The 14,261-nt window shown below is 49.2% G+C and overlaps 3 protein-coding genes across 3 annotated transcripts; 2 read left to right on the top strand and 1 right to left on the bottom strand.

Annotated features, from left to right (window-relative positions):
• Positions 1–274: 274 nt before the first annotated feature.
• On the top strand, positions 275–1,760 carry KY384_008929 (uncharacterized protein; the record flags this gene model as incomplete). The annotated part of the gene is made up of 3 exons (XM_044817415.1): positions 275–481; positions 544–758; positions 809–1,760. The coding sequence occupies 3 exons, from the start codon at positions 275–277 to the stop codon at positions 1,758–1,760; spliced, it is 1,374 nt and encodes a 457-aa protein (XP_044664568.1).
• A 498-nt stretch (positions 1,761–2,258) lies between these two features.
• Positions 2,259–4,157, bottom strand: KY384_008928 (uncharacterized protein; the record flags this gene model as incomplete). Its single annotated transcript, XM_044817414.1, has 3 exons — positions 2,259–3,056; positions 3,173–3,279; positions 3,386–4,157. The coding sequence occupies 3 exons, from the start codon at positions 4,155–4,157 to the stop codon at positions 2,259–2,261; spliced, it is 1,677 nt and encodes a 558-aa protein (XP_044664567.1).
• A 573-nt stretch (positions 4,158–4,730) lies between these two features.
• On the top strand, positions 4,731–5,820 carry KY384_008927 (uncharacterized protein; the record flags this gene model as incomplete). The annotated part of the gene is made up of 4 exons (XM_044817413.1): positions 4,731–4,825; positions 4,871–5,169; positions 5,196–5,630; positions 5,678–5,820. The coding sequence occupies 4 exons, from the start codon at positions 4,731–4,733 to the stop codon at positions 5,818–5,820; spliced, it is 972 nt and encodes a 323-aa protein (XP_044664566.1).
• Positions 5,821–14,261: the final 8,441 nt, after the last annotated feature.

The following is a 14,261-nucleotide window of genomic DNA, read 5'->3' as shown; positions in this document are numbered from 1 at the left end:
CTCTTCAGTCACTTCCTCTGTATGCGATGAGAGACGTATCGGTACTTCTTTGAAGACAGAGCGATTACTGCATTCAGATGTCTTATCAGTGCTCAAGCAGATGCTGCATTCCTTCCGTTTCCTGCGCCTTCCCTCAACTGCATTCCAGTGAACACCCACTAGAGCAAGGAGGGAAAGCGACACCCGAGACCCTGGCAGCTCGCTATGCTTCATTTCCTGTGCTCACGATGTTCTGCGTCTGCCAAGTCTCCTCCATGCGTTCTTCGTTGCCAGCATGATTGCTCTGATGCAAAAGCAGCGGCCTGCCCGCTACTCTGTGGCATGGGATCCTAAAGGTTGCCAGGCTTGCTTCGTTCTCTTTACACTCATCTTCTTTTTCGTCTTCTCATGGTCAATATATCTCCCAGGCGTGATCCATGGGCCTCCCCTATCCGAGCTTGAAGCAGTCGAAGAAACCCCCATCCGCAACGCTACTCTAGGCGTATGTATCCGCATCCCAACATCGCTCTTCAGATGAGTCGAGTCCACTGACAGGTTCATCAGTTCGAAAAAATCTTTGCACTTGCGCTCCCTGATCGTAAAGACCGAGTCCGCCCACTCCTTGATGCCGCAAATGCAACCAACATCACCATCACCGTCCTCAATGCTGTGCGCGACTCCGAGATCTCAGAAACGGGCAAGCCGAAGAATTGGCCGGGCGAAAGACATCGCGCTGGCGAGCTCGGCTGTCTTGTGTCCCACGTTAGAACGTGGAACAAGTATGGCACTTGTCCATCCCGGTCGGCGCAGCGTCTGACATGGTCCGCAGGATGGTAGCCAACAACATCTCCTCCGCTCTCATCATGGAGTCCGACGCTGACTGGGATCTCCGCATCGCATCCATTCTCCAGCCACTTCCTCGCGCAATCAGCAGAATGGTGGACTTCGCATCCTGGCCTCGCCTCCCCACCAACAACCCCAACGATGCGCCTGATGTGCCGCCTTCACCGAGCCCTAACCATCCTTACGGCCTAAATTGGGATATCCTTTGGCTCGGTCACTGCGGCTCCAACAATGAAGGTACCTCGCGTATCTACAGCTGGAATGACAGCTCTGTACCGCCAGAGAACAAAGAGTTCGTCTTCGACAATGGGTTGAACGCAGACCAGCATATTCCCGGAACGAGGGCGCTGTACCAATTTCAGCGAACGACTTGCTCGACAGCTTACGCTATCACGCTCCCTGGCGCCAAAAAGCTGGCGAAGTATTTCAAAGAAGCAGACAATAACCTCGATCTGGAGCTCAGTGGAGTCTGCGCCAGACACGCAGATATGGTATGTTTGGCTGTCTGGCCGCAGGTCATCACAGCGTGCCAGTCGGATAGCAACATCGCCCATTCCGGGGCGGGGGATATCGTGAACACACCTGACGATGGTGATGGGCCCAGCGATGTCAAAGCTGGGCCTGCCCTGCAATTCAGCGCGAGGAAGAACGCGGAAAGAATCATGAGAGATGGGAAGGGTAGGGATGACTGGAAGTCTCAGTGGGATACTATGTGGGCGCCTGGTGAGCCTCTGAAGGAAGATGAACGCAAGGAAGCAGAGGAAGAGGGTGCTGATGGAGGAGGGAAGGAGGGAGGGGAGAAAGGAGAGGAGGAGAAGGGGAAGGCGAGGAAAGACGGGATGTGGGTTATGGTGAAGCTGAATCGGACGGCTGCTTTCCAAGAGGGTTGTGCGAAGGATTTCGAAGTCTTGGATGCGAGAAAAGTGGTGTCAGGGTAGTTGGCTGGCGGAGGCCCGTGACGATCGTTGGCTTCGGTATGGACAGAGACATGACGGTCCTGGACATTGCTAAGGCGGGCTGGAGGCGAGGTAGGTGATGACAATGTATGCTAGAATGTCTCTGTATGGGGGTCAAAGCAGGTGGTGAGCTGTTCACAGGTGGCTAGGAGTATGTTAGCTGGCATTTTCAAGTAGTGTATCATACCAAAGAAGGCAATTAAGACTTTAACTTAGTAGATCCGTAGCAGCTGGTGAGTGTGGACTAGTTGAAACAACCTCTATTTTAAAGATTGCGTTAATGAAGCCGATTGCCTGCCTTAGCGATGCAGAGCCTACTGCCCGGTCTAGTATTCTCCTATTGCATTACCAGCAGTTAAGAGTGAAAGAAAGGGAGTTCGCTGGCGATTGTATTAGTGCAGCTATCCATTGCTGATTGTTCATGAACTTCTAGTCTAAGCCTTTTTCAAGATATACTTCTATGACTAAAGCCTATTTCCTTCACCGATTCCACCCCGCCCTACCTCCGCCATCGCCAGGCTCCTCGGTGCGTGCCCGTTTATGAGGAGGAATGTATCTCGCCACGTCATCTCCACTTGCGGTTCCAGAAGCCTTGCGCTTCAGACTGGAGTTCTGTCGCTCGAGGCGAGCCGATGCAGGGACGAGCGGCTTCTTAAATACGCCTTCTCCAGTTGACGTGGCTGTGGTTTTGAGGACTTGTCGCTCCTTCAGAGGAGCTTCGAGGGTCGATCTCAGGCTTTCGACGGCGAAGTTTGACGTGTTGTTGTTGCTGAAGAATGCCGACTGGGAGGCGTTGGATTGATGTCGCCCGGAGAGGACTTTCTGCTTCAAAGCCTCGAGGTCTTTCACCAGAAGTGCGTAGTCATGTTCGTTGGTGGATGCTTGGTTGCCAGTGGCCCTAAGCTCTCCATTGGCGGAAGCACCCATCAGCGTAGGCGCGACCGGCACATTAAGTGGCATTGAAGAAGTAGGCTGGCCAAATATAGGAACTATAACCGTTGACGGTCGGCCGAATAAAGGCGGTGCGTCGGATTGCATGCCTGTATTTATTTGAAGCGGGCTAAGCTGCGGTTTCTCCACGGGTAGCTTTAAGATATATTGACCCACTGAATCTGTTTCGGACATAATATCAGCCCCACTGACTGGAGTAATAAGCTGCAAAGGGGGTCCTTGTGTCTTAAGAGCGGGAATAGTGGTTCCTCCGGCTTGCGAATTGACTTTAGCACCCTCTTTGCCAGTAACATCATTGTTTTCCGTGCCCGTCGTGTTCAGCATCAGCTGGTTTTGGACCGAAAGTAAGGACGGAATCGGACATGATCCCTTTCCCAGTCTGTGAGTCTCGCCGCAGTGCTGACAGAAGAGACGCACCTGGCAGTCTCTAGTCCGGTGCGCACCTCGACATCGGGAACAACACCATGGATTTGTGCAACCGCTGCCGTTGTTATGACCAATTTGCTGGCATCGATCGCACGGTCTGACTGTAACAGGCGTGGAAGGCTGTCTTCGAGTGGTCAGTAGCCCTTGCGCCTGAGCAGTGCGAGTCTCAGCTTGTGTCATGGCTTGTGATGTCGGTCCTGTAATTGGCTTAGGTGCGTTAGAAAAAGTACAGGTACGGACTACGCCGTCCCAAAATATGCCTTTGTCAACAGCCTCGCGAGCCAGATCTTTGTACTTGAAATTCAGCGCAATTCGCGAGTACTGTGCTTCCGTCATGCCAATCCGGTCCACATTTCGGAGCTCGCTTGAGGCATTGAACGTTTCCAATCTGTTGGCATTGAGTTGATAGAGACGAATGATGACCTCTCGTTTGATCACAGAGTCATTGAGCGCTCCCATGCCAGTGATAGGTACCATGTCCATCTCGACTATGTAATCTCTCTGTATTTCGTCACAGAGACCCTTGATTTCTCGTTGCAAAGTCGTACTATCTCTGAACAGAGCTAAGTCCGGACCAGTGCCAGCGTGAATTCTGACACCGCCGGTTGTCACGTGGCCGACAGCGCATACCCAGCTCTGAATGCCTCCTCTCGGGAGATTTCTGGCCATACTGATTGCTTTGTTTAGGAGGAGGTTGACCTCCCATAGACGCATTCCTGCTAGATGCCCGGAAATGGCGTGATCATTCAAATCGAAGAAATGGGCGTGTGTAGAAGTTGCAATTGTAGAGACGTCATTAATGTGAGCATTGCCATCGCGTCGTCGACCGTTGGTGTTGCTACTGGTTGCAATGGCTTCTGGATTTGCTGGCACGCTAGAACTAAGGTTGATATTTGTCGCCGTACCCTCACTTTGGCCGGGTTGTTGCAGTTGCGCCACGCGGTCTGGATGAACAAAAGGTTCCTCAAGGGTCGCGTGCCAGGTGGACTTCGCCGAAGCCATGATTTTGACGATGCTGGTGGTGACTAATTGATGGAGAGGGTATGTTTACAGGTTAAGAGGAAGTTCGTTGGCCAAAGTAGTAGGTACGGGAAAAGAAAAGTGTCACCGTCACGACACGGGGATGGCCATGCAACTGCAGGAGCGTCCTGTGAACCGCGCTTTGCCCATCTTATTTTCAAGTAATATGTAGAAATGGGATAAAGTGCAATATGTACGGACTTCTTCTGCCAGATTTCTTATTATACTGATGAACATCTGCCACAAAAGCCGTAACCAAGCTTTTCAACATCCTTCGCAACGCCTGGCCGGCGTATTTCTGCGCCATCGCGACTCTTCAGACACTCACTCGGAGAATAATCGGAGCGGAGAACACGCACTCGGGAAACGGGACAGGTGCAGACGCTGCGACCTTGTATCAATACTGCGTAATGCACTGAAGAGTCGGAGCAAGAGTCGCACACCAGATTCTATAACGGAATAATTCCGCACCTTGGCAGCCGCAGCTTCTCCTTCCCGTCGCTCCACATGCAACTCACTTTGACATCGACTTGAATCTCACTGCCGTCCATCAACATGAGATTACAATCGCTTTGGACGCTTACTCTTGGCTGGGGTCTGTCCAATGCCTTCAAAGACACCTCACCATTCTTCTTCAGCTCCACCTCAGAGTGAGCCCTATCTCATACCGCTGACCCAATCTAATCCGTCTCCAGACTCCTTACACCATCCTCAAACCTCGTCTCCGGCTCCACCCTCCATGTCGAGATTGCAAGGCAACTAGAAAGATGTCCATCGGAGACTTATATCATAGTTTTGCAGCCAGGTGTCACTGCCGCCGAATACAAGGACAAGCTGGTCACGCCACGATTAAGCCAGTTGGTATCAGGCAGCGATAAAGCCGTTCGTTCCAGCCTTGCCATCTCTGACGTCAGAGGGACTATAAATACGGACGATCTCAGTGCTCTTTTGCAGAGCAAATGTGACGCGGAGAATGTGAGAATCGATGCTTCAAGTGAGCAGCGGCCCTCCTATATGTAGCATCTACGCAAGAGGCTGGCTCACATGCACTTGCAGCCGGTGCTTTCTCGATTCAAGGAAACAACAAACCAAGAGTGATCAACGTCGCGTTCCCCTACTTGCCCTTTGGTCATGACCGTTTAGAGAAGCTCGCCGAGCATGGTATGCCCCAAGAGCCTGTAGCCCAAGAAGGAGCTAATATCGAGAAAGATGCCTATCTTGCCTCCATCCTGAGCTTCATGCCATCTCCAAAATATACAGTCATCTACACAACGACTCCAAACACAGGGGTTGTAAAACACACCCACGGCGATTCGCAGCTTTACGAGATGGACTCGCTTTTTCAGTCGACAGCACACGTCGACTTGAAACGGGATCTTCGGAATCAGAAACGAGACGCGAATGTGTCACTGCCCGAGGGCCCACTATTTGAGCGGTACCAATTCCTCACCCCGGGTGAGCTCTACATAATTCCTGTGCTCTGCAGCCACTGACAACTTCAGGTCTCTTCATGGGAATCCTAGCTGGCATAATCTTGCTATCAATCCTGTACATTGCACTTTCGGGCATCTCGAACCTTCAGGTCACATATGCAGCTTTTGATAGAGAGACCGGACCTGCAGCCCAAAAGAACAAAGCACAATAATAGCAAGACCAGTTTGGTGATATTGATGAGAAGGAACTACATGAGGCGTTCAGATCACACTAACCTTTAAGGATACAATAGCAGAGCCAGCTTGATTTTCACAGTTGCGTTGTCCACTCGCATATTGCTTCTTGCTGAGCCTGCCATTGTCTTTGTGCTACATCCCTATCCTCCTCGAGGCTCCTGGCCTTGACGAAAGCGATGCCCGTCCCAGATGGGTCATTCTTGAGTTTCACGCGCCAAAAAGATTGATATTGTTCACGGATGGTACGCAATGCAGGTCTTCAAGCACATTACAGACTTCAATGTTTTGTTAAAAAGACTATTATCTCCGGGGTGCGCAAACTGATTGGGATCATTGTTCTGTGTTGACATTTCATATGCCCTTGTTGTACAGCACTTTTCAGTCACACGCCTTTGTTGTACTGCGACACCTGGCTGTATACAAACCATGCGGCTTGGAACAATGGCCTGGATTAATCCAAGGGGCTCTTCACCTTCACCATTCATTAGTCCATCTCCTCGAGCCGCCCAAGACGTAGTGAGAGGGCAAAATCCGCAGACTGACTTCACTCTATCCAGCCATTCGAGGAGCCTGATATCGCTGACTTGGGACTATGTGCAAACTCTTCCTCTGCTCTTGCGGCAATCGGCTCCACAATGAACTTCAGCCAGAGCCCTGCGCTTCTTACGACCAGACTCGGAAATTCTGTCCATACGGTTTCGCTCGCGAATATGTCTTTCACCACAAGTGCTATCAATGCAGACACGCAACGCAAGCACGTTCTGCATCCAGCACCAACCAGCCAAACTTGTCACTGCTTCCTCCCACAGCGGCATCTCACCAATGCAATATCCAGCAATGCCAGCAAACCTTCCATAACTTGGATCTACTCGGGCGTCATCGCGAGCTCGAGCACGGCATACGCACACTGTTCCGACCCGACTTTCATTATTGTCCGCGCGGATGCCAGCAAGTTTTCGAGTCTGCCCGTGAGATGGAAGCACATGCGAAGCATAAGCACACAAAAGGAAGTAGAGTAAGGGATAAGGTCGTTGATTTGGCACGACGTGCTTGGAAACATTGACGGGACGGGATGGGCAGGGTAAATGGGGATCTAACGCATGGACGTGTGTGGAACGATAATGGGACGAGCTAAAGCGAGTACTCGGCTGAAGTCAGTACATGTTATTGATCTGTACAATCTTTTCAAGTCTTATCTCTTTGGGTTTTCCCTTCCAGACAAGACATACATTTACCCATCCATCTTCCCTTTCTAATGACTTCTAAATGATGTACGTCTATCTCGCAATTTCGACCTAGCGGTCAATGGCCGTTTGTCCTGACACTATGTCTTCCAAGATGATCTGAAGTAAGTCGACGAGATTTCTCCTGATATTAATAGAGGTGCGACACGCCTACTTCATGTAGCAATTAATGGCATAATCCGGAGGTCTATTCTGATTTGTGTGGACTGCTCAGGATTTGTCCTGATTTCAGCCTGTTGCAAGCTCGTCCTTGATTTGGGTACTCAAAATGGGAGGCTGATCGTGCCTACATGGTCAGATTAGACAGTCTGCCGATGGTTTCATTCTTCCTCTACTAACGTAGACTTCCGAGGACCCATATCTGCATTTCCAGTTTGGCTACAATCAAGCGTACGACCGTCAGCGTCTTCGTCTCGGTTGTATTCAGAGGACCCATGGGACGATAGTGAATACTTATGTCGCAAGCCAAAGCCAATGAGCCTAGTACTCGGAATTTATCATGACTAAACACATGGGTTTTACGACATGTGTAGGATCGGTGCGGACCTTTCTAAACCATAAAGTTCCCGCTTATGATATTGGAAGCAAGGTTTGCAGCTGCAATGCAACAGGGGAAGGCACTGGTGAGATTTTGAGCAGGCCTGAATTTGGTCATTTGATTGAGGAGCCATTGATTTGGAAATTTGAGGAATTTCACTAAGTCAGCAGGCATTAGACCCTTGTCGATCCTGCATCATAAGTTGACTTATGCCGTCATGCGTCGCTGAGCATCGTGGGAACGAAATTGCTTCCAAAGTCATGATGGATGCAAAGATGATACTATATTGAATACGAGATCAGATCCGTCCGGCTTGATTGTGATCCGGGCGATCTCTGTATAACTTTCATCCTCCCGTGTAGGCTTTTATCCTCTTCATCTTTATTGACGAACGAGCCAGGTCACCCCGCTGGCTCGATCCATGAAGCGCTATACAAGTAGCATTTTAATTTCCACACCAACGCTTAACTCTTATTCGTCAAAAAGTTCAGGCAATCGAGTCCATGCCTTTACAAGCCTTTTTTTCGCGTAGCTCAAGGCTGTAGTCATCTTGTTAAAAGAAACCGACATTTAGCGGCCAGCTTTCGTGACCAGAAGGCAAGCAGTCGAATCTGCTACCGTTAAGAGACCCACGGACGATGTTTGTCGTGTGAGCTCAGGAAGGTGCTAAAGTGGTCACGAGCGTAGGGAAACAAGTATTCACACTTTCCGTGATCTGCGTACGATTTATGATCCCGGGCAAAGCACCTGACACGGTGCTGTCATTTGACGCAACGACCATGATGAAGCTGAAGAATCTCAAAATTATCACCTACAAATATTTTGTCGCCCAGGCTTCGGAGTTGATTCAAATGCTCCAGAAATTGATTACAATAGCCACGAAGAGTGACACTGATCCACAGAGAAGTTGAAGAATTAGATTCAACCTTGACAGGATATGAACCCTTTCAGTCAATCCCAAATCTCCCGTCGCTCTCAATTCGTGCCTGACCGGTCTGCGCCATGCGACATGATCCTAACCGTCCAAGCGGAAGCATGCGAGCAACCATCGGGCTATTCCTTCTTACAAGAAACGATCATGAGAGGCGAAAGAGTAGCATTAGCTCTACGAACGCTGAGATTGGATTGCAGTCACGCTGCCAGGGGCACTAAGAAGACTTCTGTGAAAGTGGGCCGGCGCGAAGTCTTGGCATGTTGTTTCCGCCTCCCACGGAAGTTTTCGATCAGTCACGATTCTTCTTGCACCTGCTGCTATTTGTGTACCACACCACATGCCGCACGGTTCAGTGGCGCCCTACCGTGAATGGGCAAAAAAGTCGCCTATGCTGTCTTCAATGGCAGACTTCCTGGTATTTACATGACATGGTAGGGTTATACTACAGTCTACATCCCTCGTCCCCTTTGCTAACAACCTTTAGGGACGACGCGCAAGCGCAGGTCAACGGCTTCAGTAAGGCTAAGTATCAAGGCTACACCATTGCGCAAGGTGGTATTTCGGCAGCAAGACGCGATTGGAATGCACAGAACGCGGACAAGGTGCAGAAAGAGGCAGAACGAGGAGCGGCCGCCCGGGGCCAACAAATACCCCATGACCCCTTGAGATACAAATCTGCCCAAGGTCAGAACTCATCAGGTTCGAGAGTTTTGAGCGAGTTCCCTGTACGAGACTCACGGACTCATGTCGGGGATCAGTACACCAAGAAGCGAAAGAGGCCAGTCTCATGGGACTCATCTGATACGACCACCACCGAAGTCCCCCACACACACGGCTGCGATGATGTTCGTGGAGCAATATCGACGCCAGTGGTACAGAGCGCAACGCAGAGCGAAGCAAAACCTTGTGTTGTTTACACTGCAGGCAGATTGATTTCTGCTGCTGAACTTGTAGGCGCGAGATGCAGCCGTCCTTTAGAATTAGACCAATCCATTACCAGTCCTTCAGACACAGACATTACAAGCTTCCAAAACAGCGACTCTGATCCAGACCCTCCTTTCCAGGAAGGGCTGACTGTGAAAGAAATTGATGCTCTGAACCTTCCTGCACTGATTATTGAAAATCAAAGACGTAACGCCTTGTTGGATGCTCTCGACCACTACATTGACAATGGGTTAGAAGCACCTCAACGGTTGATCACTGCCCTATGCACGTGGCCTCCGATCCAAAGCTCGATCCACTACCAACAACAGTCACCCGCGCCAAGCTACATCGCTCTTGAAGATAGTGACGAAGACTCAGCACCGCCTAATAAGGAGGATACGACAGACATAGCGCCTAGTGCAGAGCCTCCGCTTTCCGAAGAGCAACAAAGACTCGTCGACGTGATGATGGAAGGAAAGAACGTTTTTTTTACCGGCTCGGCTGGGACAGGCAAGAGCACAACATTGCAGCATTTCATCCGTCAAAAGAGGGAAGCAGGGATTCATGTGGACATCGTCGCACCCACTGGGCGAGCAGCGTTGGCTGTCAATGGAATGACAATTTTCCGCTATGCAGGATGGACTCCTAATACTATGAAGATGTCGATGGACGAGCTTGGAAGGCGCGCACATGGAGAACTCATCTACAGGAGATTGACAACCACACAAATACTTGTCATTGACGAGATTTCCATGGTTGAGAATTTGGTTTTCGAAAGACTCAACAACGTGATGCAATCCGCACGTAATAACATGGCTCCGTTTGGTGGAGTGCAGCTCATTGTCACGGGCGACTTCTGTCAGCTGCCTCCTGTTCGGCCATTCTCTACCTGCATCCAGTGCGGAAAGTCACTCGCGAAACACAACAGCAATCTCGGCCAGGAAGAATATGTATGCGAATGCGGTCAGGTATTTGCTGCTGGGGACAAGTGGGCATTTTGCAGCACGGCATGGGATAAATGTGCGTTCAAACACGTTAGGTTAAATACGATCCATAGGCAGAGCGACAGCACCTTGGTTGATATCCTGGAAAATTATCGTCTTGGTATCCCATTGAGCACTGCTCAGAAGAGTTTGCTGCTCGATCATGAATCCGAGACCACAAATGCTACAAAGCTCTTTCCTAAGAAAAGGGAGGTCACCGCAGTTAATGAGAGAGAGTTTCGTTGTTTGAAGACCGATATCCATGACTACCAAGCATATGACGACTTTGACTGGAATTCTGACTTGCATCCAGAGCTCGAGGATAGGTTTGGTCGTCTCTCGAACGATTCACTCATGGAATTAGCAGAAGATTCGCTGGAGTATAACATGCACCTGCGTGAACATATGGTAGTCATACTGCTTACCAACCTTGACATTAGGAATGGACTAGCGAACGGAAGTCAAGGGATCATTGTTGGATTCGACGATCATTGCGAATACACTATGCCTGATCCAATTGGCGAGGACAAGCATATCCGGCGAATGATGATCGAACGTTATGTGCAAATGACCAAAGTCAAGCGATGGCCCAGCGTTCAATTCTCAAATGGCGAGACTCGTATAATCTATCCAATCTGCAGAATCAATCACTTGAGTCAAACAGCGCCATACAGTTATTTGTCTCGCTCGCAAATTCCATTGATGGCAGGCTGGGCGCTTACCATTCACAAGGCACAGGGCATGACGCTTGATAGAGTCATTGTTGAGCTTGAAGGCTGCTTTGAAGCAGGACAAGCTTATGTTGCCTTGTCAAGAGCGCGGTCCTTGATAGGTCTGACGGTACGCTCGCTAGAGAAGAAGCACATTGCGGTCGATCCGAAGGTCAAGGCTTTTATGTATCGGATTGATCTACAGATGAAACTCATGGAAAGAGCTGTCCAATGACATAGGGTCACTGGTTGTCACAAAGACATAGGGGGGGGGGGGGGGGGGGGGGGGGGGGGGGGGGCCCCGCGGGGGGGGGGGGGGGGGTTTAAAAAAAAAAAAAACCCCCCCCCGGGGGGGGGGAGGAGAGAAAAAATTAAAAAACAAAAAACCCTGGGGTTTTTGGGTTTTTTTTTTTTTTTTTTAAACCTTAAAAAGTTGAAGTAATTTTTTGAAAATTTTTTTTTTTTCCCCCAAGCCCGCCTTTTTTTTTTTTTTTTTTTTTTCTTTTTTTTTTTTTTTTTCCCCAAAATTTTTGGGGGTTTTTTCAGGTTTTTTTTTTTTTCAAAAAAAACACCCCCCCAACTACGGCGGGGACCGATTCTGCGCGTGCGGGGGGGCTTATCATAGCTAGATAGGCTGTGGGCAGGCCTCTCTGGGGGTGGCTGGAAGGGTGGAAGGGCCCCGGCACTCCGGCAGGGGCTTTCCAAGGGCCGGGCTGGCTATATAAAGCGGTGATATAGGGCATATAACATAATGGAACCTTGAGGGTAATGTTTCTAAACAGTTAAAGAACTTATAAATAAATAAAAAAACTTTATTATATATTTTCACTCTAACAATCTAATAGAAAGGTCTGTGAAACATAATGTAGATCTCTATAGGAAATATTATTTTTTAGCTATAAAGTTATTAATATTAATAAAATATATATATATATAGGTATTAATCTAATATGTAAAACTAGTTAAAAGAGAATACTCTAATATAGACTTTTAAAGATTAAGGTCTTTAAGGATAATAAATTACTTTAATATATATATCAAATTAAATCTTTATTTCTTACCTTTAAAGTATTTCCTTAAAGTCAAATTTGATTAAGGGTTTTTAGTTATATAGATATAGCTAAAGAATAGGAAAAATAATTTATATTTATATACAAGATAATTAAGAGTTATAAGACCTCTCCTAATAATAATATCTAGAGATAAAGCTTATAAGAGTGGAGCTCTAGAGCTTTAGAACCTATAGAGTATTAAATAGAAGAAATAAGTTAAAGTCTATAATAGAGAAGTTATTTACTTAGTAGTTAATATATAAGATTATTAAGAAGCAGGTGAGAGCCCTACATGCCCCTAGTTATAGAATTATTGAGAAGTAAAGTCTTCTAAAGGGTTTTTCCATTTTTTTTAAGAAAAGTCCCTCCCCGCCAGCGCCGGGCACCGGAGGGGGAGGGATTACCCGGCGCAGGTGCCCGGCGAAGAGTGCTTCGCCGGGTAGCGCTTAGAACCAGCGCCGGGCAAGTTCGCCGGGTACCGTGTGAGGAGCACTTGGCCGTTCGCCGGGCATCACCGCTACCCGGCGAGGTTGCCCGGCGCTCATAGTTCGCGCCGGGTACCGTCTGTGGGGGACTTGCCCCGATCCCCCTTGACCCCTAATCTACTCTTGTTTGAGGGAGCCCGCCGGGGGCGGCCGCCTGGAGCCTACGATCGTCTCTAGAAGGGGGTCTAGGCCGCCCGCGCGCCACCGCCGTCACTAGATTCCGGCGCCGGGCAGCGAATGTGGAAGCTCCCCCGCCGCTGCCCGGCGCACCCTTCGCCGGGCAACCTCGCCGGGTACCGCGGGGGGGACAATCCACACTGGGTACCCGGCGAGCGCTCGCCGGGTAGTAAAAGTGGAAAAGTTGCTCTGGCGCTGCCCGGCGCCAGGGTGCGCCGGGCATCACATGTGGTACCCGGCGCCAGATCCTCAGCGCCGGGCAACTGCGCCGGGTACCTTGTGTTCGACCCGTTGCCCGGCGGGGTTGCCCGGCGCGGCTCAAGGGGAGAGGACTAAAAACATCTCCCAAGGCTTACCCTCTCTAAGCTGTTAAGTCCTTTCTATAGGGGTCTAGGGAGCCTTTAGGCGAGGGATCCATGAGAAAAGACATCTTTTATTGAGCGGGGTACCCTCTTGAGGCTTTTGGGGGGGTGCTATCTTATTTGATTAGATCTCTAAGTGCTAAGCTCCTTAGAAGAGCCCCTCTTACCTTGAAAGGAGCTTATAAGAGCTCTAAGGGGGCTTTTTGGGGATAAGCTTTCTTTTAAGGGGGTTAGAATTTTTAGAGATCTTTAAACAAACCCTAACTTTTATTTTATAAGTCCTATACTTTTTTTTTTTTTTTTTTTAAATCCTACGCCGTTTCAGCCTTATGGGCTATGCCGGGTGCTATCTACGCAGACGAGCTACTTTACATCAATAGAATAGATACTTACCAACTCCTTAGACGATCAAAATCAAAATCAAAAGAGTGGGTATCGAAAATCAAAAATCCAACCAAATGCCGCAGACCCAGATCACCAAAACCATTAACAGCCTTAACGACCATTGCCCCCTGAAAACTGATGCAAAGCAAGCCCCTGTACTCCTTCCTCTCTTATGACGTATATTGTTGTAGGCTGCAGGTACTCGTTTTTCGCCCCCGACCATATCTATGCCGGTCTGGAAAGTTGTTTTTGGCTTTAAGACTCTCTATAATATGAGGTCAGCCCTTGTCTGTGGCTCTGCCCTTCCTAGGTGCCCGAGGGTTCTAGTCTGAAATAAAAATCGTGCAACTGTTGTGGCTTTTTGAACATCTTTCAGCTGGTCGTTAACGTCCATAGCTGAAGCATTCCGGCCCCAGTATTCCTCTCTTAAGTTAGTATGCAGCGGACAGTTAAGCACCAAGTGCTTGACCGTTTCCCGGCCTTGCCCACAGTCACACATGGCCGAGTCGGCTAGTTTCTTTGAATATAAGTAGCCACGGAGCCCAATAGCCCCTGTCCTGGCTCTGATCGTGATCGATGTAATGATCCGTGACTTGTTCGTGTACTTAAGAACGTTCTTCTTA

The sequence above is a fragment of the Bacidia gigantensis genome (genome assembly GCF_019456465.1).
Source record: "Bacidia gigantensis strain McMullin 20006 chromosome Unknown scaffold_268, whole genome shotgun sequence".
NCBI lineage: Eukaryota > Fungi > Ascomycota > Lecanoromycetes > Lecanorales > Ramalinaceae > Bacidia > Bacidia gigantensis.
The sequence above is the reverse complement of the archived record's forward strand: the minus strand, read 5'-3'. Positions and strand labels throughout refer to the sequence as shown.